The sequence below is a fragment of the Haliaeetus albicilla genome, chromosome 26 (genome assembly GCF_947461875.1).
Source record: "Haliaeetus albicilla chromosome 26, bHalAlb1.1, whole genome shotgun sequence".
Classification (NCBI taxonomy): Eukaryota; Metazoa; Chordata; class Aves; order Accipitriformes; family Accipitridae; genus Haliaeetus; species Haliaeetus albicilla.
Window position 1 is genome coordinate 5,606,486 of NC_091508.1, and position 25,961 is coordinate 5,632,446.

Sequence of the window (25,961 nt, forward strand, 5' to 3'; positions counted from 1 at the left end):
GCAGGGACGGACAGTGGGGCCAAGGGGACATGGGGGGACACTGGGGGGACTTGGGGGGGGACAGGAGGGCAAGACCACCCGCTTGGCATGGGGATGCTTGAGCCAGGGGGTGCAAAGCAGCCAGCAAGCTGCTTTCTGCATGAAATCCCCCTCCAAATGTTCCTCCCGGAGAGGCCATGGGTGGGATACTGGGTGTCATCGTGGAGCCTGGCCGGTGGCAAGCGGCCGGACCCAGCCCTGGGTGATCCCTCCTCCGGCTGCGACCCCCCTCTCTTTGCTCGGACTCACGGCTCCTGCCATAAATTTTTACCGGCAGAGGGGCCAAGGCATCCCCGGGACGCGGGGGGGACCCCCGGTGCAGCCCCTGCTCCATCGCAGGCCTGATCCTGTCCCGTCCCCCAGCGTGGCCAGGGCTGACCCTTTCCCCACGCATTTCCAATCCATAAATTTCCGGGTTGCGATCCGAACGCCGGCCCTCGTTGCAAAAAAACCTCATGCGAGCAGGCGGGGGTACGTCCAGCCAGAGGCTTTGCCGGGGCTGGATCGGTCCCCAAGTCCCCGTCTCCCTCCAGACACCGGGGATGTCTTTTACCGCTCGAAAGGACACAAATATTTTCCCAGATTATTTCCACCCTGGGGAAAAGAGGGAAAATCCCTGCACCCCCTGACTGGAGATGAGTTGGGGGACGGGGGGGGGGCAGGGTCCAGAGGTCCCCCAGCCCCACCGGAGATCCAACCCCGCAGAAGCGAGGGCAGGATGCAGCGGGGCCGGAGCGGGGAGGATAAATAAAGTCCGGCTTTGCCGTCCTGGCCTGGGGCCACTTCGAACACAAAGTACATTCCGGTCTGGACGTAACGAACTGTACCAGCCTCTGCCGGGGCGGGCGAGTGACTGGGGGTGGCTGGGGCTCCCGGCCTGCCCCGCCGCGATCGGGGTGTCGGGGTGCAAGGTGACACCCCTCTCCTGCCTTAGGTGCAGGGGTCGGCGGAGGGTGCAGCACCCCTGGGGATGCTCAAGCAGCGAGGCTGTACCGTGCTGTGGGGATGCTCCCACCGGAGGGATGTGCACCCCAAAAAACACCCAGGAGGGATCCCCCCCACCCCGCCGTGGGGTGGGGGGGACATCGCACCCAGCAGGGACATGCACAAGCGTGACTCAGGCCAGTGCTGCGGTTGCAACCCCCCCCCCAAACTCCCCCCCCCCTCCAGCTCCCAGGGCTTCGCTCCCCGCCGCAGCATCCCAAACCCCATAAGCCGCAATGGGGGGAGCCCGGGGTGGGGAGGGGGGGGGGCCCTGTCCCTGCTCGGAGCAGCCCCGGCCGGGCCGGGTGCCAGGAGCCCGCCCTGGGGACACGATGTACCGGAGCGCAGGGACAGCCTGCCTCGGCAGCCGGGGCGGGGGGAGACCGGGGAGGTGGGGGGAGACCCTGCCGGGGGGGGGGGGCTGACTGCAGGGGAGGGGTGCCTGCAAGGGGGCATCACCCCCCCCCTTTCAGCATCCCCCGTAGCGTATCCCCAGCACCACCCCAGTACCCCCACCCCAATATCTCCCCTGCATTTCCCTCCCACCCCCGGTGCTGGCCCGCTCCCCCCCTCCCCAGCTCCCCAGCATTTTGGGGGATTTAATGCTAAAAATACCCAGCGAGGGGGATCCCAGCCGGGGGGAGCCCCCCCCCAAACCTGGCCGTCACAAAGCACCCAGCCTTGAGCTCTCCCCCCAGCCCCCCCTCGCCCTCCCCACCTCCCCATATTGCGCTAATTAATTCCTCCAGCAGCACAAATAATTCAGCCTGAGGATTTTTCCACTTGTGCCTCGCTGGGAAGCACCAGGAGGGGTTCATGGAGGTGCGTGGGGTGCCTGGATGTCCCCTGGGGCCACCTCTGTGTCCCCATGTCCCACTTGCAACCTCCACTACTGCCCCGAGCTGGGCAGTCCTCAGCCCTGGGCTGCTCCGGGCTGGGGGAGCATCCTCAAGGGCCCCCACCCCTGGCCATGCTCCCAGCCCCAAAGCCAACCCCAAAGGATGGAGGAGGGACGGGGACCCCCACACCAGGTTTTGGGGCCCCCAGGGCTGCGGTTTGCCTGGAACCAGTCCCTGCCCACCCGCCGGGTCCTTCCCCTCTTCCAACCCCAGGGAAAAATATCGGAGCGGAAAAACAGGAGAGTGTCTGACATTGTTCCCTCCGTCACATGTGAAGGCAAAGCCGGAGAGGCCGGGAAAAATCTTCAACAATTGGTTTTGGCAAGAAGAGGCAAACCAGAGCTTTTCATGAATTTTTTTTTTTTTTTTTTTTTTTTGTTGTTGTTGTTGCTAGAAAGGTTGCTTTCCCTCCAGCGGGAGCTTGAAGCACGGCTTCTTGCCAGCTCCATCCCTAAACCATCTCCCCAGGATGGTGCAAACCTGGCCCAGATTTAGGAAAACACAATTGGAAGTCGCAGGATCAGGCCCCCACATCCCTGGGGGCTGCAGTTGGGTGTGCGGGGCGTCTGCCCCCTGTTGTACCCCATGGCTTGGACCTGATGTGGGGGCTTTGCTGCTGCAGGTCCAGCTTGAGGTGTCCCATGTCAGCATGGGGTGGTGCGGGCAAACTGGGCCATGTCCCCAGGGATTTGGGGTTCCCCGACCCCCCAGGGCTGGTTGGGGTGTCCCACACCCCGCAGGGACGTGCTTCATCCCTGCGGCTCCTGCTTTGTAAATGCAGTGGCCACCTCCAGCTGAAAGCCACCCTGCCGAGGGATACCCCGAGGGGGGCCACTGTCCCCCCCGGCTGCACCAGCCACCGCCCTGCCATGCCCCAACCGAAACCAGGGGGAGGAAAAGTCATCCGGGGGGGGGGAATAAAACCCAGCAGCAAAAGCAAGCAGGCAGCCCCAGATGCCTCTGAGCACCCCTAAACACCTCTGGGGCACCCCCAAATACCTCCGTGTACCCCCAGACGCCTCCAGGCAGCCCCTCGGGTGCGCTCCCACAGCACGAGCCTCCCACAAAGCACAGGCACCCCCAGCACCCACCCACCCAAACCCCATGAGACCCCCTGACCCCGCCGCAGGATCAGGCCCCTGCATGACACCAGTCTGCAGCAAACTGGGGGGGGGGATCAGGCTGTGGCTGGGGTCTGCTCCCTCCCCAAAATCACTGCCCTAAGCTAGGTGCTATGGGGCTGCTGCCTGCCCAGGGTCCTCTGTGAGGGTGGGGGGCAGCTCAGCCCCCCCCCAAAGCATTTACCCCACAGGGTGAAGGCTGCAAGAGCAAACACCCCCCTCCCCAGCCCCCTTTTTTGGGGGGAGTTGGTAGAGCTAGGAGGGTGCTCCCCATTTGAGGGGGGGGGTCTTTGCTGGGGTGTCTGTGAGGATGGGCATCGGGTGGGCACCCCACTGGAGACCCCCCCTGCAGCCCCAACTCGTGATGGTACATGGGGGGGGAAGAGTGCAGTGAATTGGGGGTGCAAGGACACCCCGGGCTGGGCAGAGAAAAGGAGCTTCAACCGCATCTTTGCAGAAACGCAAAAAGAAATTACTATTGAGGAGAGGAAAAGGCAGCGTTTTGCGAAAAAAAGGGTTAAAGCAGCGCGGAGAAGAGGTGAAGGCCGAGGGCTGGCGGAAAGGGGGGGGGAGAGAGGGAGGAGGGAGGTTGGGGAGAGGGAGCGCGGCTCTGCGAGAACATCCTGTACCCTCCTGGTAAAAACAGCCCAGGCCGGGGGGGGGACAGCGGGGGGGGGCGGGAAAACCTTCCAGGCCACCCCCCCCGGTGTATTGGGGGACACTGGGGGCACCCCAGGGGTGAGCAGGAGGGGATGGGGGTGCAAAGTGGGGTGCAAGCCTGGTGATGGGGTGACACCGGGGGGGGGAGGGCGTGGGGTACCCCCCCCGTAACACCCCTTCAGCTTCATACTTCTCCTTATTGCTTTTTAACCAAGGGGGGGGGCCTCTGCAAAGCAGGGTGGGGGGAAGGGGCACCCCAATGCTTGCACCTCTTCACTGCCCAGGGTGAAGTGAAATCCTGGGGGGGGTGCATGTCCCCATGCCCCCCCCCCCAAGCTCCAAATAGGGTGCGGGGGGGGGCACCAGGGTCACGCCAGCAGCTGGGGATGGGGTTGCACTGCTGCCATGCAAAGTGGGGTGTAACCCTGGTGATGGGGTGAGACTGAGGGGGGGGGGCTTGGGTTGCCCCCCCTGCGATGCTCTTTCGGCCTCGTACTTCTCCTTGCTTTTTAGCCAGGGGGGGGACACACTGGGCAAAGCAAGGTGGAAGGAAGGGGCACCCCCAATGCTTGCACACCCTCCATCGCCCAGGGTCCCCGGCAGGAGGGGGGCATCCCCCTAAGTCCCCCCCACAGCCCAGCCAAGGACCTCACTACAACAAAATCCACCTGCCCAAGGATGCCCTGTTCACAGCCCCCCCCAGCTCAGGGTGCCCCCACCCTGGCGTAGGGCCCCCCCCCCAGTCCCCAGGGCTGGCAGCACCCCACACGCGCCGGGGGCCCCTTCCTGTGTTTGTTAAGACTCCGTGAGTCAGGCGTCTGGTTTTCGGTTTAAGCCAATATTTACCAGCCCAGAGCTGCCAAAATAAAGCTGCCGCTTCACCAGTAAATATAGGGCCGACATGGGGCGGGAGCCTGTTCATGTGGTGTGTGTCCCCCCCCAACCCAGACACCTCCTTCCCACCTCTCCAGTGCCCCCATCCTCCTCCTGCCAACATAGGGACACCCCAAAAATGGGGACACCCCAAAATCCCCATCATATACACCAGGAATTGGCCCAGGCTGGCCACCCCCCCAATATCTTCTCCCTCCAGGGAGGGGGGTGAACCCCAAAGCAGGGCTCAGGGGGTGTCAGGTCTATGGGGCTGGGTGCATTTCAGGGCCCCCCCCCCGACGCTGAGCTGCCCCTGGGGTTGGGGGGTCCCTGCTAGGCTGGGGGGGGGGTCCCCAGGGCTGGGGGCGGCCCAGGCTGCGGGCACGCTGCGGCTGCCCTCTGCTGGTCCTGGCACTGCCGGAGTCTGGACGTTGGCCGCATCCTGCCCATGCCAAGGATGCAAAGCCCCAGACGAGGCTGGCCCTGGGCAGAGGCAGGGCTCCCAGTATCCCCAGTACGTGTCCTGGGTGATGCCAGCCTCTCCAGGGTGCTCCCCACTGGTGTGGAATGGTGTGTGGGGCTGGGGACCCCATGTAGATGGCAAAGCCAGGGAGAGACCCCGTGTCCCATGTCACCTGCCCCACGTCCCCCCTCGCTCTGCCCGGGGGTGCCTGTCTGCCGCAGGAGAGGGGCTGCTGTCCCCGTCCCTGTCCCCATTCCCATCTCCCCCTTCCTCCAGGCCTCATCCCATACCCACGAGGACCTGGACCTGGTGGCCTCCTGCCGGGACCACCACGACAACAAGACCAAGACCCTCAACGCTTTCATCACCCACCACAAGTTTCAAACTAAAATCCAGGTCAGCATTTTCCCCTCTTGCAGCTCCACTGAGCCAGGCTTGCAGGGGCCAGCAGGTCCCTGAAGCATCCCCTGCCCTGTCCCCACGCTGTCCCCCGTATCCCCCCACCACGGTGGGGACTCCCCTGGCCGTGCCACCCTCCCAGCCGTGTCCCCAGTGTTCCTGCAGGTGCACATCCTCAAGCTGCTGGTCACCCTTGTCCTGGAAAGAAAGTTTCCTGCAGGACACCCTCAGCTGCCCTGTACAGCCCCCGTCCCCCCATCCCGTCCCCCCCAGTGCAGAGCCGCCATGGGGTGCCCGGCGCCTCGGGGCGATGGGGAGCGACGCTGTGGGTGCTGGTGCTCCTTCTGCCCCCAGGGATAGAAACACGTGGGGTGAAGATGGCACCGGAGAAGTCAAGAACCCCCCCTCCGGTGACCCCCTCACCTCCTGCTGCCCCCCCAGCTCTGCCAGGCAGGTGTTTCCTCTTCCTCACTCCTCCGCAGCACATCTGTGCCCCCTCCCCATGCCCAAACCACTGGCTCTGAGCTGGGCATCACCCCCCCGCAGCCCACCCTGCCCAGGGCACCGCTCTGCCAGGGGCAGAGTTAAGGGGATTTGCCGCCTTGCTGCCAGCTGGGGCTGCTCCCAGCATCGCCTTGCCCCAGGTCCATCCCGAATTCCCAAAACTGGCTGCACATCTCGCAGCCAGACAAGCTGCTGTAAAAGATGCTGGTGGAGGTGCTGCACGAATGGCCCCCATGGCGCGTACAACCGCTGCCTGTACAAGGTCCTTTTCGGGGAGGACGCCCACCCAGCTGACCACCTCCTGGCCACGTCTGCCTGCTCCAAGGAGGTGGAGCAGCTCCCGGCGTGCAGGGTCATCCAGCGCCCGCAGTGCGACATGGCAGAGGCAGACACAACCACCGAGCACCCCAAGCACCCACAGCTTCGACACCACCTTCAAGTCCCTCTTTTTCGGTGACAAACCTTTTCTAGGGGACGTTTCCAGCCAAAGCAGTGGCAGTGGCAAATAAAATGAGTCGAGCACAACCCGACAGCTCCCTCGGATCCTGGGGCTGCTGCATCTTCCCCTTCCCTGCACCCCCTTTGCTAACGCTCCCCCCGAGCAGAGCTCACCCCATGGGTCGCTGCTGGCCCAGCCCAGATTATTATACAATTGCGTACGATGTGCACGCGCATATAGGTAAAGCCGTCATGTCCCTCTGGCTTTTTCCGGCACCTTCTGGCCCTGCTGCTCCTGTCCCAGGCCAGAGGGACACGTCGAGTGAAAACGCTGGCTTGCAGCTCAGCAGAAGATGCTGTTTACTCGAACCTCCCCCCGCAGCCGGGGCAGCGCGGGCAGGTCTGGGCATCCCTGGGGGGGGATAAAAGCAGGGTGGCAGGGGCAGCATGGGGGGGGGACACCGGGGAGGGTCTCTTTTCCTTCACTGCAACCCGTTGGAGCTCTGGGGATCCTTGCAGATACCGAAGTCGCTGTTGGTGATGGAGCCCACGATGGTCTTATCAACGTCGCAGTTCAAGCCGCTCTCGCAGGGACATTCGTAGTAGACCCCATAGAGGCTCTGTGGGGAACCAAGGCATGGTGCAGTGCGGGGGACATGCCCCTGTCCCTGGCCACCCCCGGGAGAAGGGGAGGACGTACCTTCGGAGAGCACTTCTGGAACTCGGCCGCCTTCGGTGCACATCGGGCCAGGCTCAGGCCGCTGTGCCGATGGCAGCAGCCGCTCTTGCACTGGGCGCTCTGCAGGCACAGCTCCCCCGTGTCCTGCACCATGAGGCAGGGCGTGAGCACCAGGTCCTTCTCTGTCGCCCCCTTAATCCCCCCCAGGCATGGGTCCGGGGGGTTTGGGTGGGTGTCAGACACCAGCTCTGCCTTTTGGCTGGGGCTCAGCACTGCTGCCAGCACCCCCAAGCCTCCCACTCTGCAGCATTTCCTCGGTCTGGCCCAAAATGCCACCCGCTGAAGTGCTGGTTTCTGCTGGGCTCACGGGAATAGGGCTGAGACACCGCTGGGAAAGCGTCCCCCCTGCCCATTGCCTGCGAGCCCCCCAGGGAGGGGGTCCTCACTGGCACAGGCAGCTGAGAGCTTCAATCCTATCCACGTTCAGGCTTCCCTGTCCCTTTGCACAGCTGCTTTCCCAGGCTCTGAGATCCCTCCAACCCCCGAAAACACAGCATGCCATCCCCACCTGCCTCAGTTTCCCCAGCCACAGTAAGTCTTGCCTCAGCAGCTGCAGCCATCACCCCGGGACTCCCCCACGTAGCTGCTGCCAGAGACCAAAGCACTGCGGACCCCTCTGACCCCCCCCATTGCAGCATTTGGGGCATCCCCCAGGCTGTGGCAAGGACCGGGTTAGCATCCCTCTTACCAAGTTGAAGATGAGCCCTCGCTCGTGTGGGGCGGACAGGGCTGGGGTCAGGAGCAGCAGGACCAGGAGCAGGCAGGGGGACAGCATGTTGGCCATGGTGGGCTTGCTTGTGTCTCCGCCACGGGGCCGGCGGGCGCTTTATAGCGGGCGTCTCTATCAGCTGATGTGGCTGCTCCTATCACACCCCAACTCGTGGCATTGGGGCTGTGCTGCGACGCCCTGCCCAGGGCAGGAAAACAGCGATGGCCGTGCTGCCAGGCGGTGCCACGATGGGGACAACTCACCCTGTCTCCAGGTGGCTATCCCACACCAGCGATGCCAGCCTGCCCTTTGGCAGCTCCTTTGGCCAAAGTCAATGCAAAGTAATGGCACTCCTGCGCTTCCCCCGGGGGAGATTTCCAGTCTTCCCTCCTCTCCGCTCTGCCTGCAGGGAGCTGTGGAGCTGGGGTTCTCCAGGACACCCTCCTTGCTGGGTGCTGCTGATGGGTTCATGGGCAAAGCGAGAGCCGGTGCCATGGCAGGAGCTCTGCTCCATGGGAGAGCACCAATCCCCAGATCCTCCATCCCTCAAACGTTATGATCACAGACGCCAAGAAACCCACTCAAGAAAGCCCAAAGTGTGGCAGGAGCAAGCCCACCCCCCTGCTAGCATCCTGCCGGCCTCGCTCAGTGCTCCGGAGCCCACCGAGGTCCCCAGCCTGTGGGCTGCCATCTCACCTTGCCCTGCCTGATATTTGCTCTCAGTGTTTCAGTGCTTGGGGGACACGGCTGATGAAAGGAAAACAGCCCTGGGAACGGCACAGCTTTTCGCGCCCGCCTTGGCCTGGCTGCTCTCGGCAATGATTAACACCGGGGCAGCCCTGGCCTTCGCCGACCAGGGGGGTGACGCTGAGGCTGGCGCTGGCTGCAGGGTGACCGTCACGCTGGCATGTGTCATCCGGGTCCCACGGTGGGAGCTGAGCCTCTGCGGTCCCTTGGGATGCAGAGCAGATGTGACTCCTGAGGAAAGGTCCCAAGGTGGCTGCAAATGCCCGCAGCCCGTCTGGGCAGGCTCCTGGGGCTGCCCACGTTCCTCTGGCAGCAGGACACTGGAGCCTGGCAGTGAGCTGGCCCTGCCCCAGGTGCTGGCTGATGCCCCAGAGCGTCCCGGCAGCAGGATGAGCCATTTCCCTTTCTGCAGCGGAGCTGTGGGGACTGTCCCCTCCCTGCCTGCAGCCCCAGCCAGCCCTGGAGTTGACAGGGGGGGTGCAGGGGTCTGCAGGCCCCCATCCCAATGATGCAGCACCCCATGCACCCCCCGTCCAGTGGGGGAAGACTCTGGTGACGGCAGCTGGGAGGGCAGAGGGGAGCAGTCAAGGGGGCACAGCATTTGGGGGACATCCTGGAGGTCACGGCACAGCCCCTGGCACATCCTGGGGGGCCAAGACTCACCCCGGGGAGCATCCCAACGCGCATGCTGGGGCATGCGGCACGTCCTGGGATGCATCCAGGGGTGCATGGTGCAGCCCAGGCACGTCCTGACACACATCTGGGGGTGCACGGCACATCCCGGGGCACAAAGCGCATTGAGGGGGGGACAGAGTGACCCCAGAGTGCACAGCAGGGCATGGGGCGCATCCTAGAGCACAGGGCGCATCCCAGGGCAGATCCGTGGGGACACAGGGCTCATCCCACAGGCACCGGGGCACGTCCCAGGGTGCATCCCAAGGCACATGCCGGAGGCGCAGGGCGCATCCCGAGGGAACATCCCAGGGATACGGGGCACATCCCGGGGCTGCATCCTTGGGGCAACGGGGCTCGTCCCGGGGTCCCATCCCGGGGGTGCAGGGCACACCCTAGGGGCGCATCCCGGGGGTGCAGGGCACATCCCGGCCACGCAGAGCCCATCCCGGAGGCATATTCCCGGCGGTACGGGGCTCATCCCGGGCTCCCGGGGCGCATCCCGAGCCCATCCCGGCTCGGGGCGGAGCGGGGGGTGGGGGGTGGTGGGAGGGTTGGGGGTCGCGCCGGCTCCTCCCGGGTCCCCCCCCGGGCTCGTCGGAGGCGGGAGGGGGGGTCGCGCCGCCGCCCCCCGGGGCGGTCCCGCCGCCGCCGCCGCCGCCGCTGCCGCTGCCGCTCGCCGCGTTCCGCCGGGGCGGGGCGGGGCAGCGCCGGGCGCCCCGGGGAGCGGTGCCGGTGCCCGGGGAGCGGTGCCGGTACCGGTACCGGTGCCCCCGCCATGCCCAAGCTGCTGCCGGCGCAGGAGGCGGCTCGGATCTACCACACGAACTACGTGAGGAACGCGCGGGCCATGGGGGTGCTCTGGGCCCTCTTCACCCTCTGCTTCTCCATCTTGATGGTGGTGACCTTCATCCAACCGTACTGGATCGGCGACAGCATCGACACGCCGCAGGCCGGCTACTTCGGCCTCTTCTCCTACTGCATCGGCAACGCGCTCACCGGCGAGCTCATCTGCAAAGGCAGCCCCCTCGATTTCGGCACCATCCCCTCCAGCGCCTTCAAAACCGCCATGTTCTTCGTAGGCATCTCCACCTTCCTCATCATCGGCTCCATCCTCTGCTTCAGCCTCTTCTTCTTCTGCAACGCAGCCACCGTCTATAAAGTCTGCGCCTGGATGCAGCTGGCGGCAGGTGAGCGGGGCCGGGGGCGATGCATGGGGGGGCCGGGGGCTGCCGATGGTCGGGCCAGAGCTGCTTTCCCCTCTCTGCCCCCACCTCAACTCTACCGGGGGGGGGGGCTGGCCGTGAAAGGGACACCAGCGTAACCTCTGTACCCCATTTGCTCTCCCTTACTGGTTACCAGTAGGGAATTTGCGGTAAGTAAAGCCTGTCAGAGCAGCTGAGACCCAGCAGACTCGCTGCGCGTGGGCGATGCTCCCCCCCCGCCCATGTGCTGCTGCTGCAAAATCGTGCAACACCAATGGCCCAGCCACAGCCCGGCCCTGCTTACCTTGGAGGGGGTGGCTTTCCTCCAGCCATCGCCCAATGCTGCCGCTCCTGCTCTGCCCCACAGCGCAGATTCAGAGCATCCATCCAAGACCACCGAATACTGCAGGGCCGGGGCACGGGGCTCCCTGCTGTATTAGGGATCCTGCGGGAATTAATGAGGATACAGTGATAACTTTGCTGCGTTGTTTGGTACCTACAATACCCCCTGCAGCAACCGGTAACTCCCTGAGCTCAGGGGATGACACTCTGGGAAGATGGAACAGGAGGAGGGAACTGACTATAGGATTTGATATCCATCACCCATGTTCTCTTACTTTTCCACTCATCCCCACATCCCTCTGCTCATCCCTGTGGATCTCCACCTTCCCCATCCCTCCCCCAACACAGTGAGACACCTGAGACACCCGGTAACCCAGCTCCTGCCTTCACAGCCCCAGCTGAAACCCAACCCAGCCCTTTACTGCTCCTGAATCATTTATGCCAGGACCCGCCGCAGCCCCCGCCATGCCTGGGTGCCCCTGTGGCAGGGACACCCTGGCTGACACCCCACGGGAGGACAGCCGTGGCATCGGGGTTGCTCCAGTTCCCGGCTAAAAAAGCCAGCTCAAAGCAAAGATTTAGATAAGAGGCTTGAGGCAGCTCAGCCTTCTGGGGAGCCGGGAAAGGCTTTGCTGTTGTATTTGGGGCTTTTACGTACATATTTGTGCTGGATGGGGGAGAGAAACCTGGCACAGGTGCCTCCAGCCACACAGACGAGCCCAAATCATCCCTGACAGCCCAGTTTCTCTGCCCCACACTGGCTCTCAGGAGTTTTTGAGCCACCATGGGGCGGTGCAGGTCCTGCTGCATTTCTGGGAGTTATTTTAAAAAGGGTGCAGGTGACAAGTGGATCCATTTTCTGGCCTTTGCTCTGCACCCAGGCTGTATTTTCACAATTTCTTTCCAGCTTCCCCCATTTCTCTGTGCCCCTCCTCTCTCTTAGCTACAGGGAAAAGTAATTAAATAGAGGAGAAACCAGCTGCTTCTCAATGAAGAGAAATGCTCTCTGTAGACCTAGGAAGCTGCCTACTGGCCTTGCCGCTCTCCTGTCCCCAAGCCAAGGGAAAAAACCATCGGCAAAGCATGAGGCAACTGCCCCGAAAGTGTTTTCTGGTTTACCAAGCACCCAGTAACAGAGAAAAGGCACCAGTGTGGGGCAGGGAGCGTCTTGCTGCTGCAGCAGGCTGCAGATGTCTGAGAAGGGCACAGACAAACATCTGCTTGTCCAGAGCTGCCACCACGGGGTTATTTCTTGGTGTGAGAGGAGCCTGGGAAGGCCTCACACCTGCACAAAAACGTGTAAAAGACCAGTTACTTCCATGCTCTGCACCAAGGTAACAGTGGAGGACGCAAAGAGCGTCTGTTATCACGTCCCAAAGCCTTGCAGATGAGCTTGGCTCTTCTCCCTCCTGAGCCTGGTCACTGTTCTCGTCCAGCAAATACAACAATTTCTCTGAGCTTGTGAGGAGAAAAAAAAAACACTTCTGAGATTTTGGGACATGAGCCGCTTGGCAGAAGACGGCCCTTCGGCAGCTCGCGCTGGGTTTGTTGCAACTCCCATGGCAAAGCTGTAAAGTGGATGTGCCGAGGGCCAAGCGGACGCCGAGGTCGCGTGTGTGCCGGGGTCAGGCAATGAGAGCGGCCGCAGGAGGAGCCGGTGGCTCATGGCCGGGCTGGAACCACTGCAGCTGAACAAGCAGAATTAATCTGCCTGCAAAGCTGCTGCTAAGGGCAGCTCTACATTAGCAAACCGTAAGCTGAAATCCAGCTACTGCACAGGGCAATAACAAGGTTCTCCCCTTCGTACAGACTAAATCCATCCCAGTTTTGTTTGGAGAAAATATTTCTTTGGAGTGACATGGCCAGGGATGTGTGCGGAGGCAGGAGAGGAGAGATGTTGCCTGGGCAACATGGTGATGGGAGATGCTGCTGCAGCCTGTCCTTGATGGGGAGCCGCGTGCCGGGCGCGTGGGAAGGCAGCGTGCTGAATCCTGCTCCTCCCTGGCTGCAGCAACCTGAACGAAGAAGAGCCCACGCATGACGGGCAAGCACAGGGCACCTTTAAGCCCCAGTTAGCCAGTCCATAGTATTTTATGTTTGTAGCATCGTGTTCCATGTTCCTCCACCTACCCTCTCCCCGTGCAGTTATCAGCTCAGGAGATAGCTCACAGCCACTCTGACGTCTCCCTCTCCCTGCAGCTACGGGGCTGATGATCGGCTGCCTGATCTACCCCGACGGCTGGGACTCGAGCGAGGTGAAGCGCATGTGCGGGGACAAGACGGACAAGTACACGCTGGGCGCCTGCACCGTGCGCTGGGCATACATCCTCTGCATCATCGGCATCCTCGACGCTCTCATACTCTCCTTCCTGGCCTTTGTGTTGGGGAACCGGCAGGACAACCTCCTCCCGTCCGATTTTAAAGTGGAAAATAAAGGTAAAAGCAGTGGGGGCTGAGCTCCCAGCCCCAGTCCTGCTGCAGAGCATTTCCACCCTGCAGCTGATTGCTGTTATTTGGGAGGATGGTGGCTTCCTCCAGTGGGAGAAGCAGGATTGCTGTCATGGTCATCACACTGATTCAGAAGGACAAAGAGAGCCAGCAACAGGCAGAAAATTGAAGGGAGCACAAGGCAGGAGCCCAAATTGAGCTGGGCTACATTTCACCCACCTGGGGCTTTCTCCCCATGCTGTTTTAAACTGGAAAACAAACCTAGAAACCACACCTGCACCTTCAGTTTTATACCATACCCCATTAACACTGTAATTATCTTTTTGTTTTACAGAAGAGGGCAATGACTGACAGAGCTGATCACCACGTAAGTGATGCCCATAGTGGTTTTTAACACTTCTTCCCAGCACATGTAATGTTGCTGAAGGACTAACACCTGTATAGATTTCAGTGCTATACTCACATTGGTTTTATTTGTGGTTAAAGGGAAAATAGTCTTTGTTTTGCCTCCTGAAACCAGGAAAACAGAAATCCTTGCCAAGTGACAAAAAAAAAAAAAAGTTAAAATTTGAAGTAATGCTCCATGTGGCAACAGCTGACCTGTTCTTTCTCTTTCCAGGGACACCTAGAGCTCTTCTTCCATCAGCCCTTTTCTTTAAAGTGACTCTTCCAAGAGCTTTAAACTTACAAACTTCTGTGTATTTTCTACAACAGTTCTTTTCACCAAAGGGACCGCTATCTGCTCACAGCTCTCGTGGAGTTTATTTGATGGGAAGAGCCCAAACTGGACACTTTTTTTTTTTTAAGTCTATCAGAAAACCTGGGGGAAAGGGGAGGGGCAACAATTTGCTGCTTCTTGGGGTTTGTACACCTTCTTTCAAGGAAATTACTTCTGAATAAAAAAAAAATTAGCATTTTGGGTTTTGTGCTAGTCTCCTCAGGGCAGGGGAAATCCTCTGCCGTGTCCCAGGTTGCCCCCTTGTACTTTAAAAAATACGGTGACACAGCCAATTCCTAGCAAAGCCATGAATCAGCTCCCCACTCTGGGCAACAGTTACCAACCACAACCTTTCAAAAAGGGCACTTTTCTGGGGGGAAAAAACCCCCCACCCAAACCAATCTGCTAGGCTGCAGCAGGCCTGCAACAGTACCTGCAAACTGCAGCAGATGGTGCCACTCAGCATCAACTCACTGCACCACCTGATTAATCTGATTTAGCCATCATTTCTCATCACATCCAACACCCACCTGCGGCAGCCTTCGGCACAGTCCATTTCTGCAGAAGACAAAGCAGCACATCTTCCCATCCAGCTCTTACCTGGTCAGGACCCCAAGTTAACCTGTATTATGATTTTCATTTCTACATGCTGTAATTGGTTGGTTCCTGCAGCAGTCAATTCAATTCAGTTCTAACAAGCACCTTCCAGTTTTACACTTCCCCCTTAAAAAAAAAAAGTGTTTGGGAAGGTTTTATTAAGACACTTTTCTAGGGAAGACAGCAGAGAGATGACAGGCTTGGAGAAAAACCTATTTTAGAATGGAAAAATTCCAGCAGAGCTGTCCTGCTATTGACCACTCTTCTCCCCCTTTTAAAACAGATCACAATACCAGCAACAAAATCTTCATCTACACCATCTCCCTGCGTCTCTTTCTGGAAATCAAAACTAAGTGCTCACTAGCAAAGAAAATTCAATCAATGGGCCACTAGCTCAGAAAGAACAGACTTACAGAGGGAACATATGAGGAATAGGGCTCAGTTATTAAATAATCTGTTTATTGTATGGCTTTCACAAAGAAAAAAGACAAAGCACCCAAGTAGAAAGAATAAAAATGTATTTTCCTTCAGGTTTTAGACTGACACAGCAAGTACAAATCCTTTAGTGTGAGCACTTTACGGCAATTTGGAAATTTAACAAACCCCAAGTGAACGAGCACATGGTACACGGCTGAATCCTGACAGCTACTTCTGCAAGTCTTCAACTCAAGCTGGCTCTAGCCTTGGCTATCATGGTAAAAAACATCCTCCTCCAGTCAGGGGTGGCAGAGGGAAGGGAAGGAAGGAGCTCTCAGAGTCGAAGCGTGCAGACCCCTTCTAGGAAGAGTTCTTTAATCAGCCAGTCTCAAGTACACAGGACACGGGTGAGCTTTCAAGACAACAGAAATTGTTTGCCCTGCCAATGTATCTTCACAGTATGTAGACAGTAGGTATTTTGGAACCCAGTCCTGTCTGCAGTCCTTCTATAACAGATATGGAAGTGACAGGCGACTGGAAAACTCCAGATGAAAGGAAAAAAAAGTCAAATCAGCAGTTTAAAACTCTTTTGGTATGTTACCTTCCTTTAATTTTAGATTATATGCATAGAGAACCTGATCTACCCCTAAAAGAACATGCAGCATGATTTGCATTAATAAGCCCAGTCAGGCACTGGACTGGAGAAACCCTTTTCAAGTGGATTAAAAGACACCAAGGTTTATGAATGAACGATCCTTATGAACCAGGATTTCCAAACACACATACAGAAGTGACACGTAACAGTGGTCTTGGCAGCTTTGGCAACATAATCATCTCGGATAGCATCTGCGTGGCCTCCAGCATGCTCCTGCAACAACTTCTATCCTCTGAGAGCCACCACAAATGCAAAGGCCTGTTTGGTCCAGGGTAAGGAAGTGCCTCTGAAGTCTCAATGCTGCCAAATCTTGCTTTAGAGTAGGATGCACTGAATCTGTAACAGGATGGGCAAGTCTAGAAGAAGCCATCATAGAACTATCAAATGCCACAGTGATTTAACTTTTAATTAAAATTAACCCATTTACTCATTATATCCAACCCCTTCTGAGAAGTTTATATAGAAACCCCACAGAACATTTTTACTTGGGATAACTCTAGAAACAGCTTCTAATCCAGTATCTACATGGAAAAGTCAGTTCTCTTCCACTTCTGCTAGCTCTCCTTGTGCTAATGGCCCAGAAAATAAAAAGGCAGTCCCATCCTGGGTAGTTATTTCTGAAGGCCAGCACCTGAAGCAAGTTAAAGGAAAAGAAATCTTTACACTAGGCCTTCAAGTGTTGATTTTGAAAGTCAAAAGAGCTATAGCATGGCTGTGACACAGATGCTGCCACCCTTTTCTTGGGAAAAAGTGAATGGCCAAAAATTAAGGGCCAGAGCAGACTGCATCAGTGAAAGCCAAACTCTCACAGATATAGCAACCGCCTCAAGCAAGGCAAAAAAAGTGCCAGTAAGGGATAAAAACCAAAAACCTTACAGCTCACTAAAATGTTAGAAGAGTTGCCTGCAACAAGGCTACCTCTCTGCAGCCAAAGGGCACACCCATCTGTACGCTGAAGATTGTGCGTTGAGTCGGTTCCAGCTTTTGCTTATTTTGCTTGTCACCTTTTAGTCACAGGCACACGCATTAAAGTAGAAAATGTCACTGAGTTCAGAAACTATTCTGACTATCTGGGCACAGGGAAGGAAAAAGTAAAGGGGCAGGGCACTTTGGAAGAAGAAATAAAGGATACTAAAACCTAGGTTTAAATAGCTCTCTTCAAAAGATTTAAACAGCTAGAACTAAAGAAAAGTTAGGCGACTGGAAAGCAAAGAATACAGTAGACACCTAGAAAAATGATGAAGGATTTGGAGGTCTTTGCTCTACAAGGAACTAACACCACCTTGGTGCCATCTGTTACTTCTCACCCAATTGCTAGCTACTGGACGAACAGCGGGAAGTTGTCTCCTGAGTCAGTGAGATAAGGAGGCGTTCAATCTTCACATCCCCTTCATGAAGAAAGGGGAGTTGGAATTTAGCTAAGGGAGCTTATCTGAGCACAGGTGAGCTCACATCTGTAACACACGGTGCGTAACAGTGAGGAGACTCAGGAAAAACTTCATATTCTAGTCAATTAGTCTTTGGCGAAGCCTAATCAAGGCAAAACACAGATGATGCCCACTGGCTGAGGAGAGTCCCCATTGAGTCACACAAGCAAACTCAGCAGAACAGGTTAGATTTATCTAAAATCTTGGAAGCCTTGAAGGAAGAACTTCACACTGAAAATGAACAAGGAAAAAAATGGATCTGGGAAGGGGCAGCTGGGTGCATGTATGCTATGCTGTAAACCAGAGTGTAGTGCTGTGGCATTGGGTTGAAGCCTCTACGAGTTAAGCCAGGGGTGCCTGAGACACTCTGCTGCTGTAGCTCGTTTCTCTGGGATCAGCTCCAACATAGGTAATAAGAAGTCTGTGAATGCAGCTGCCTCATCTTGGGACCACTCATATTTTTCCACCAAGACTTCAAAAAGGCCCCAGGGCTTCAGTTTGGTGATGTGCTTCAGATCACCTGAAAACCAAGACAGACAGGTTAAGTGCAAGACATGGGAGCAGAGCAGCTGAATAAAATAGGCCAAACAGCTAAAGACGACACACTGAATTCAGAAACTGTTCTGAATAGTTACGCATAGGGAGTATAAAATGGTAGGGCATGCTAAAGGAAGAAATAAATTATCTTACAACCCCTCTTCTATCTGCTTTTGAAGACTGTTCTAGAAATGTACTTCCCTGAAGGCTTCTTTCTTCCCTCCTGCTATTTCTGATCCAATATCAGCAAATACTGTTTAGCTTCATTAAATCACCAACTATACTGGTTGACATCACAGATAAACACTGTGCCGTTGACTTTGGAATACATGCAATACATGCAGCACTGTTTGAGGAAGCAATACACTACTAACAAAAAAGGGTTTGTTCTATAAAAAAGTATTAAACTAGGTCAAAAACTTCTTCTTGAGACTCAATACATTTCTGGGGTACTTAGGGCTTTATGGTAACTGTATAATGCATCCTGAGCAACATGGGTCAGGATGCAAGGCACTATTTAGGCGACTGGCATGCTAGAAATGGAACAAAGTTGTTTAGAGAAAACTTCAAAGGTGAGTCAACAACTGCAGCTGACAAAGATCAGCTAAATAAAGCCAAATCAAGTCTGAAGAAATATCTACAGTACTGTTTTTCTACCTGCTGCATTTGATCAACACCAAGATGTCAAGTACTAGGGTGCAGGATACTTTTAGCAGTTAGACAAGAATGCCTTATATTTAGCTGCAGTTTTACTGAGAAAGCTTTTCATAAAACAAAAGGAAACACTTAAAGAGGCATCTTTGCTAGCATCTATTATTAATTGGCATTTCCAGCAAGGCACTCTTGTGTATTTGGGGCAGGGGATGAAGGGATAAGTGACATTTGCTTTGTTTCCTTTTACCTTTTTTGGTGAAGAACTCCTTGGAATATTTGCCTGCCAAAATGAGCTTGCGAGGTATTTTCCCCAGAAGTTCTATGATCAATGCAATGTGATCTGCATTTTTTCAAAAGAAAAGACAATGAGACACATCCACACAAGACATCTCTATGCCCCAGTTTCCTTCTCCAGGATATAAGGACAAAGACATTCTCTCCCTTAAAAATTACTTCGAGATCCACCTGAAGTCAGATTACACTAAACAAGGACAAAGTCAAGGGGCAAGGGGGGAAAAAAGGTAAGGGCCATTTGAGGCATGAACAGTTTGAGAAACAAGATAGAGAATCCAGTGATAAGAGGAATGGAAAACATCAGAACAAGAACATGGGTTTTACTGCATGGTGGTTTACTGCAGAGGCTTGAGCACAGCTGTCCCCTAACACCACTGATTTGGGTAAACAATCTTTTTGCAAGGAGCCTTTGCATTACTACCTCATAAGAGAAGGCTCATTATGAAGAAGCATCCATTGTTTTTCACAGCCCATTTTAAAAAGAAATAGACTTAGACAAACACACCTTCATCCCGTGAGTAATCTTCTCCAGAATGAGGCTCAAACAGATAGTCTCCTGTTGCTAACTCAAAGGCCTAAACAAAGAGAAATGAGCATGTTAAATCACTTTAACGCACTTCACAGTTAGAAGTACTGCAAGTTGATTCTGCGTATCTCTGGGCCAGAAGCAAAGCAGTATGAAGAATAACCTGTAGAACTCTAGTACACCATTACCATCTTATGATGTACAATTACTTTGCAACATTTTAATGACTGCATTAAAAAAACATCACAGGCATATTTGTGATGAATTCTGGATCACAGCATAATGCAGTATGCTTATGTAAAACTGTACAAAATTAAGGCATTTCACAGGCTTAGCCTCTCTTTCGCCTCAACAGCATTTTGCAAAATGATGTCATGTCCAAGTTGTAGATTTTTTACAAAGATTCTCCCCTCCCTCCAAATTTCAGATACGAAAGACGTTTTTCAAACAGTTAATCTCTGAACATTCATATGTAGATATGAAAACATGTTTTAAATGAGAACATTTGCATTCATTTCACCTCACCACTTCTAAATTCCATGATGCATTTATCCTTTTACGTATTCACTTTTACTCAAAACAGTACCTCTGACCTTTTGTATTCTTAGTTTTCTTTACAGACTGCTGTAGTCTAACTACTGAATTAGGCACTCGGAGTAACCACTGCATAATTTTGGCCACATGTTCTGCAGAGGCAACATGACCATGCTGCATTTTGTTTTACCACATTCATCAAAAATCACAGCTTGTTTTCCAAGACAGCAAAAATGACTTCACTTACAATTTTCCAAGCTTAAAAAATAAAACCCAAGCTTTGATTTGTAGAAAACACAGAGTGGAGACAGCAAAGAGGCACATGCAGTAACTGACTAGACTGATTTTTTTTTTAATTTTTTTTTTTTTGTAAATCAGCATATTCTACATTTGCCAGATATTACAGGAACAGCTTCAGCCTTGTCTCAGCACTACTCAGATTATAAAATGATTCCAAACATGCAGAGGATGCATATGATTAAAATATGAATTTATACTGAAGACATCTGTGAAACAGTGCTGGATGCAGCGGAGACGCTCTTTTATATAAAGGTTTTGTCTTCACAATCACATAGCTGTCTTGTTTCTCCACAGAGCATGATGTCAAAGTACAGTTATATTTGAAATCTGCTGGTGCTGTACAACAAAACTAACTTTCAAAAGGAAAGCCACATGTGGCAGAAAAAATAAACAACTTTTGTATGGAAACATGGTATGCAGCAAGTCTGGAAGTTGGCTGAACACCTGTGAGGTTTTTGCCAGGTGTGGCTAGTGACTCAGCAGTCCAGAGTGCACAGCACACAGGCGTTTCCCAGAATGCTCTGCAGAAACGGTTTAAACTCTCCCGGATGATGCCACTCACCATACATGCCGTGCTCCAGATGTCAGCAGGAGTGTTATACCCCGATCCTATCAACACCTCCAAGGATCGGTACTGTCTTGTCTGGATGTCTTCAGTGAAGTGCTTGTGCTAAATAGAAGATACGTTTTACTAAACAGTTAGAGACTGTTTAAAAGAGGAGAATCAACAACCTGGAAGGTCAGAGCAGATCAAAGCTCATTCCCATTACATTTAATCCAAATTCTACATCCTCATTAAGGATTTCCTTATATTCCTACAAGTACTGTTTAAATGCTCTACATGAGACACTCCTTGAGTAAAACAGTCCAGCAATTTAGACAAAAGCAAGCCACAAAAATAGAATAAGGGAAGACTGTTTCAGAAGCTGCACCCGCTCCTATCTGATCATGACAGATAGGCCATGATTCAGCTACCTTAAAGCAGATAAGCAACACCAATGTAAGAGACCACCTTGCCAGACGCTGCAAGCTTGATGTGCCATTCTGAGTTTAAGACTCATCTCTCCCATAAGATCTGAAGTATTTTGCCATTGAAGAAGCCAAGTAAAACAGACATTTCTATTTGAAATGTCAACCGCTTAAAAGCAGCACAGCACAACCATCAAAGAATAAAACTGAGTCTCTTTCATGTGCTCATGAATCCACTGAAATAGTTTGACAAACTAATTAACTACAGAACTAGCACATCAGAGCAACTGTTTGCCACTTTCTTATTCTCCAGGAGAGCTACAGACTTCTTCAGAAGTTTCACATATGCAGATTTCTATGCATTATATGTGACACTGTTCACAGGCCTATTAGAAGTAATCTAATGACCAGCAAGGCACCCAGAACACAGGCTGAAATCCTATGTTAGAAGACCATTTCCTTCTTTGTGTCCCTGCGCTCCCCTCTTTTTTCCCCAACATAAGTTTCAAACTGTCACAAGCAGGTCTAAGAATCTGTTTTACAGATTCTTTTCCATCTTGGCATACTGTGAATGAATTAGCAGGTTTAAACAGTCAATGTGAAAAGATTGTAAACTTACCACCCAGCAGGCATTTCCTAGGTCAGCTATCTTCACTTTGAGCTTATCTGCATTCTTGGGCTCAAGAGGATTAAGAAGGAAATTCCCAGCAGTTGATTTTCCTACAGGCAACATGTACAACAGCTGATTAAAGCTACATGGACAGTGTCACCATCTGTCATCCAAATCCTATCACCCTCTCCCTACCCAGGAAGGGTTTTGCTTACAGATCAGAACCTTTCCCTCCCCAAAGCCTAGGTATAAAAATCAGCAGTCTGCACTATGAAAAACAGAGCTACCACCATTAACACCTGACCAGTGTTATAAAGCAGAAGGACAAGAAAGCATATGCAACAGTGACTGTTTCACAGCACTCTTTGCACAGACTTAAAAAGTCTGTCTATATCTAGACAGGCTTTTTAAATAAGGGCATTGCCAGAAACACAACAAAGCCTCTCAACCCTTCTCTTCCTAAATCTTTGAAGAAGGAGAGTCCACATATTATACCATCTTTTTGACATACCCATCACTCACTGCTGCAACGCAGACAGTTACAAGAGCTAAAGTATACAGCGGGAGAACCTCAATGACACAGTGGAGAGCAAAAATATTAAGTCACTAAATTACACCCATCTGTACCTCTCAAGCAATTTGGGAGAGAGCTGAGAGAAGCAAAATACACCTAGTAATCTAGCAGAGGCATCCAACTAAATGCAGTTCAAGATTTAAAGTCTTGACATTTCACTTGCTACTTTTTGTCCATGTAATTCCCCAGCAGTACTCTGCCAAGAAAATGCTGCAAAATTTTTTTTTAAAAGTGTTAGTTTCCCCCTCCTTCTCCAAGCAGAAATACTTCACCTGACTTTGACTCAAAGATGCAAAAAAAGGACAGTTTTATCAATTGATTCAAGATTTTAAAACACACACACCTGGAATGTGTTTAAACTGCTGCACACTATTGTGCATCCTATGTTCTCCTAAACCTACAAGACTTAGAGTTTTTCCCCCCTGAAACAAATCATATTTAAACAAAAGCATTAAGAGTTTTTTTTCCCCTATGCTGTATAAGCTTTCAGTCAAGCTGCACTTCCAATTGTGGGAAAACATTTGGTCATCTCAAGCAACTGAGAGGAGTTACCTGTACTCCATGTTAAGGAAAAAAAAAAAAAGTATCAGAACACACTAAACAGTACTTATACCATAATTTAAGAGCCAGTGACAATTTGTAGACTTACATTTCTAACTATTAATGAAAATCACATAAGAAACACTACCAGTGGAAGCTACAAACAGCAAATGTCTCAGAGTAGGACTGTCAGGTTAATTACTCCTGACAGGAAAAGTCTTAAACAGGCAGTTCTGATCACTTCAGCCTATAAAAATGGAGGTTTCTACTAATACTCTGCTGAAGTGTTGTAACACAGCTCGCCCACATCAAGGAGAAAGGAGCCCTTTCTCACAGGGTTCCTCTTATACCTTTGTTGTCTGACGGGCTATTATTCTCATTCTCATCCTCTGAAGGTATCTCTGTCCGGATGCTTTCTTGCAAATGGTTAATCTCCTGCTCATTGAATGATCGCTCTTCATTGGACGTGGGCTGACACACCATGGAATCTTCTGAAACTAAGGGCACGAATGAGTCCGACATTGCTTCTTGAGGCCTGTTCTCCGAGTCACCATTACGCTGACTGTAATTACAACTATGGAAGTTTTCCTTCTTCTGTGTATGAGGGTGATCGCCACAGTCATTGGCATTATGAAGGTCATCCTCAAGTCGCACAGACCCTTGATTGCTGGAGTCTGGGAAGTCCGTCATTTGTATCACTCCATTGCAGTTTATTTCTGTAACACATTTTTCCACGCTGCTTTCCATTAGAACAGATTGCTCTTGTACAACGACTTCAGCTGGAAGAGTGGAAAAGGAGAAGATAACAGAATATGTCTAAACAAAGTAATAGCTAAAGCTGTTCAAGGGAGCCCTCAGAAACAGGTAGTTCTCAAAATGTAACTGAACACAATCATTCATTAATTCAGTTTGTAACAGGACATTTCCTAGCCTCTTTAGATGGGTGGAACGCAATGCAAACAGGTTAAATGACAATGGCCACCTCTACAAAAGGTGCTCACTCTACTGATGCCAGCATGAGTAAAAGGACAACATTGGGCTACTTTAGCAATATTTTAGGTCCATACCTGTCTTTTTGCTGACGTTTTCCTCTGGAGGACTAACTTTTATGAGCATTTCCAGAGGGCTCTGAGTTTCTTCCTCCTCTTCAGGCTGTGTCTGCCCAGGGCTTGCTTCCTTCTCCATTTCCTCTATCTCTTGCATTCGCTTCTCTAACAACTCAGCCTGGCGTTTCTGCTTCTTTTTCAACTTCTTTTTCTTATTCTTTGACATTTTGTCAGCCTACACAGAAGCAAGCAGAGAAATTGGACTTAGCATTTCATATTTCAATAAATCTAAAAGGCATCAAGTTTTAATTTATTTTAGAGCTGAGGAAGCAGTCTGGGATGAAAACTCTGGAGACAGTTCTTCTCCCAAATAAAAAGCAGACATTAAGGTTTTTGGAGCAGTTGTCTATGCCTCTTATCAGTGCATTTCTGTCCTGACCTGAAAAACCTCCAGTATTCTCAAAATGAGGGATCTCAGACTCCACAGACAGGTCACCTTCACAACAGACCTTGAGACCACCAAAAAGACTACTCCTTCTGGTGATATATGAGCTAATACTACTTAAATCTCCAAGACAGCATTGAACCCGATGCCTATGTCTATGACAAACACAAATCACACTTTTCCTTCTGATAGAAGGTTGCTTTCCCTTAATGCTGACTGCATTATGAAACAATGCAGTCGATACCGTAAGTAGATGGATACTTATGTATGAAAGCTATTACACTTACTGGTTTTGGCTGTGGTGCAGTGCTCACTGAAAGGGAAAGGAAGATCAGTAAATTAGTATGTTTATATTAAAAAACTGCAACTGCATTATTATCTTAAGGTAAGTATTTTTCCTACGTGGTTTGGTAACAGCGTTTTAAGATATCAGCAAATGTTATTTTGAAGGCTCATTTCTCTACAAAGTAGAGCAAGAATAAAAAAAATAAGAAAAAACATTAAATGAGTAAATGCGTAATTAAAATTCCAGATAGTAGACTTGCTTGACTGATATCAGAGACTTAAACTTCCTGTCACGCAGCTTCATTTACTGCATGTATTATGCACCTTACTGAAAAGGGAATGCAAACCAAAACATTAAAATACCAAAGTTAAGGGAGCTTCCCTGAGCTAAGCTATGCTATGATGGGCTCAGCTAAATGTTGGTGGCATAAGATTATGAGTGACAGAGCCTTGCAATACACACTGTAGTAGTTCTTGAAAACTACACACTGGTACAGATGGATATTCTGAGGAGGAACAAGAGGAACTAGGAACAAGAGAACATTTGCTCTCATATCTTTAGGGATGTTAGCATGTCAAGGAAGCTGTTTCTGTTACAAGTTTTTCAGACTTCTGCAAACTGACAACAGGTAAATCATCTTATTGAGACCTACATGAAATGCATTTCCAGCATTATGCAATGGAAAGAAAAACTTTTGAAAAAAGACATGAGAAGTACCTCACCACATTTTCACTCCAGCAATAGATTGAGTGCATTAGCATTTATGCAGTGTGTGCTATACAAGACTGACTGCCCTACTGCTTTATCAGTGCCAGATGAGCTGTGTTAAAAGCAGATGCCAGCATGCATGCATCCTCCCTCCATTTTTCTTAGACAAACAACTGCTTTCCTGATCATCTTTAAGTTACAGCTTATGACTAACTTCACAATTTACAGTTGGCTTTTCAGAGGTTACTTGCATTATTGTTCCACTGTACTCGGGCAGTTTTCCCAAGTGAGATTAGTGATGATTTGGGGGCGTAGGGGGGAAATCGCACCAATTTCCAGAAAGAGAAAGCACCTGCAGAGCCAGATGGTGGGGGAGCCCCAGACCTCTGCCACTCTGTTGCTTCTGCAGCCAGCCGGCGGATATACTGGTCATTAACACACAGAAGAATGTTCTCAGGTTTAATATCTGTATGAATGATTCGACATTTTGTGTGCAAGTAATCCAGACCCTGAAGAACCTGCAGACAGAAGAGAAGGAAATTGATCATTAGAAAAAGCAAAGAATCAGCAAACAGTGAAGTGAAAATGCAAAATTGCCTAGGATGACCAATGAACTTGAAGGACTTCTGTGTTTGAGAGTGCTCCAGATTAAAGCTAATGTGATCAGTGGTTACTACTCAGTTCCAGAAAATACAAATTCACATACAGATTTTAGCTACGAATTTAAAATACTGTCTCTCTACCCTCATAACGTAACTTACCACAGTTGAAAATCTAATCTTAATACCCTGCAATAAAATCATGCTTTCCTCCTACCCTCCACCTCACATGTAGAAAGATGTTTTTTCTTAGGCAACCATGCAGCAGAAAGAACAGGTTTCT

The 25,961-nt window shown here is 52.2% G+C and overlaps 3 protein-coding genes and 1 long non-coding RNA gene across 7 annotated transcripts in view; 2 read left to right on the plus strand and 2 right to left on the minus strand.

Moving 5' to 3' along the window:
- The first annotated feature begins 3,626 nt into the window (after window positions 1-3,626).
- On the plus strand, window positions 3,627-6,467 carry LOC138682052 (uncharacterized). Of its 2 annotated transcripts, XR_011322262.1 has the most exons (3): window positions 3,627-3,679; window positions 5,316-5,435; window positions 6,123-6,467. It is a non-coding gene; the product is annotated as an uncharacterized lncRNA (long non-coding RNA). The 2 variants fall into 2 exon arrangements; XR_011322261.1 differs by having other exon boundaries at window positions 5,316-6,467.
- A 256-nt stretch (window positions 6,468-6,723) lies between these two features.
- CLPS (colipase) lies at window positions 6,724-9,908 on the minus strand. Its single transcript, XM_069771063.1, has 3 exons — window positions 7,808-9,908; window positions 7,081-7,203; window positions 6,724-7,000 (listed from the first exon to the last, which is right to left on the minus strand). Exons 1-3 carry the CDS (start codon window positions 7,901-7,903, stop codon window positions 6,863-6,865), a joined length of 357 nt encoding a protein of 118 aa, XP_069627164.1. The 5' UTR covers window positions 7,904-9,908; the 3' UTR covers window positions 6,724-6,862.
- An 18-nt stretch (window positions 9,909-9,926) lies between these two features.
- LHFPL5 (LHFPL tetraspan subfamily member 5) lies at window positions 9,927-14,156 on the plus strand. The gene is made up of 4 exons (XM_069771062.1): window positions 9,927-10,437; window positions 12,994-13,230; window positions 13,577-13,609; window positions 13,862-14,156. Exons 1-3 carry the CDS (start codon window positions 10,026-10,028, stop codon window positions 13,591-13,593), a joined length of 666 nt encoding a protein of 221 aa, XP_069627163.1. The 5' UTR covers window positions 9,927-10,025; the 3' UTR covers window positions 13,594-13,609; window positions 13,862-14,156.
- A 902-nt stretch (window positions 14,157-15,058) lies between these two features.
- The window catches only part of SRPK1 (SRSF protein kinase 1), a 28,125-nt gene continuing 17,222 nt past the window's right edge, over window positions 15,059-25,961 (minus strand). For all 3 annotated transcript variants that reach the window (XM_069771061.1, XM_069771060.1, XM_009924855.2), the window contains 9 exons: window positions 25,432-25,597; window positions 24,373-24,398; window positions 23,662-23,875; window positions 22,945-23,373; window positions 21,490-21,590; window positions 20,464-20,571; window positions 19,047-19,116; window positions 18,495-18,587; window positions 15,059-17,576 (listed from right to left, as the gene is read on the minus strand). In XM_069771061.1, the coding sequence (XP_069627162.1) occupies window positions 17,392-17,576; window positions 18,495-18,587; window positions 19,047-19,116; window positions 20,464-20,571; window positions 21,490-21,590; window positions 22,945-23,373; window positions 23,662-23,875; window positions 24,373-24,398; window positions 25,432-25,597 (1,392 nt within the window). In that variant the 3' untranslated portion in view covers window positions 15,059-17,391. The remainder of the gene's footprint in view (window positions 17,577-18,494; window positions 18,588-19,046; window positions 19,117-20,463; window positions 20,572-21,489; window positions 21,591-22,944; window positions 23,374-23,661; window positions 23,876-24,372; window positions 24,399-25,431; window positions 25,598-25,961) is intronic.

Bases quoted from the DNA above. Each gene is read 5' to 3' on its own strand.
- LHFPL5 (XM_069771062.1), top strand. From the start codon at position 10,026: ATGCCCAAGCTGCTGCCGGCGCAGGAGGCGGCTCGGATCTACCACACG. The intron at 10,438-12,993 runs GTGAGCGGGGCC...CTCTCCCTGCAG, and splicing joins CTGGATGCAGCTGGCGGCAG to CTACGGGGCTGATGATCGGC.
- CLPS (XM_069771063.1), bottom strand. From the start codon at position 7,903: ATGGCCAACATGCTGTCCCCCTGCCTGCTCCTGGTCCTGCTGCTCCTG. The intron at 7,204-7,807 runs GTAAGAGGGATG...CTCATGGTGCAG, and splicing joins GAGGGCTCATCTTCAACTTG to GACACGGGGGAGCTGTGCCT. The intron at 7,001-7,080 runs GTACGTCCTCCC...GGTTCCCCACAG, and splicing joins TCCAGAAGTGCTCTCCGAAG to AGCCTCTATGGGGTCTACTA.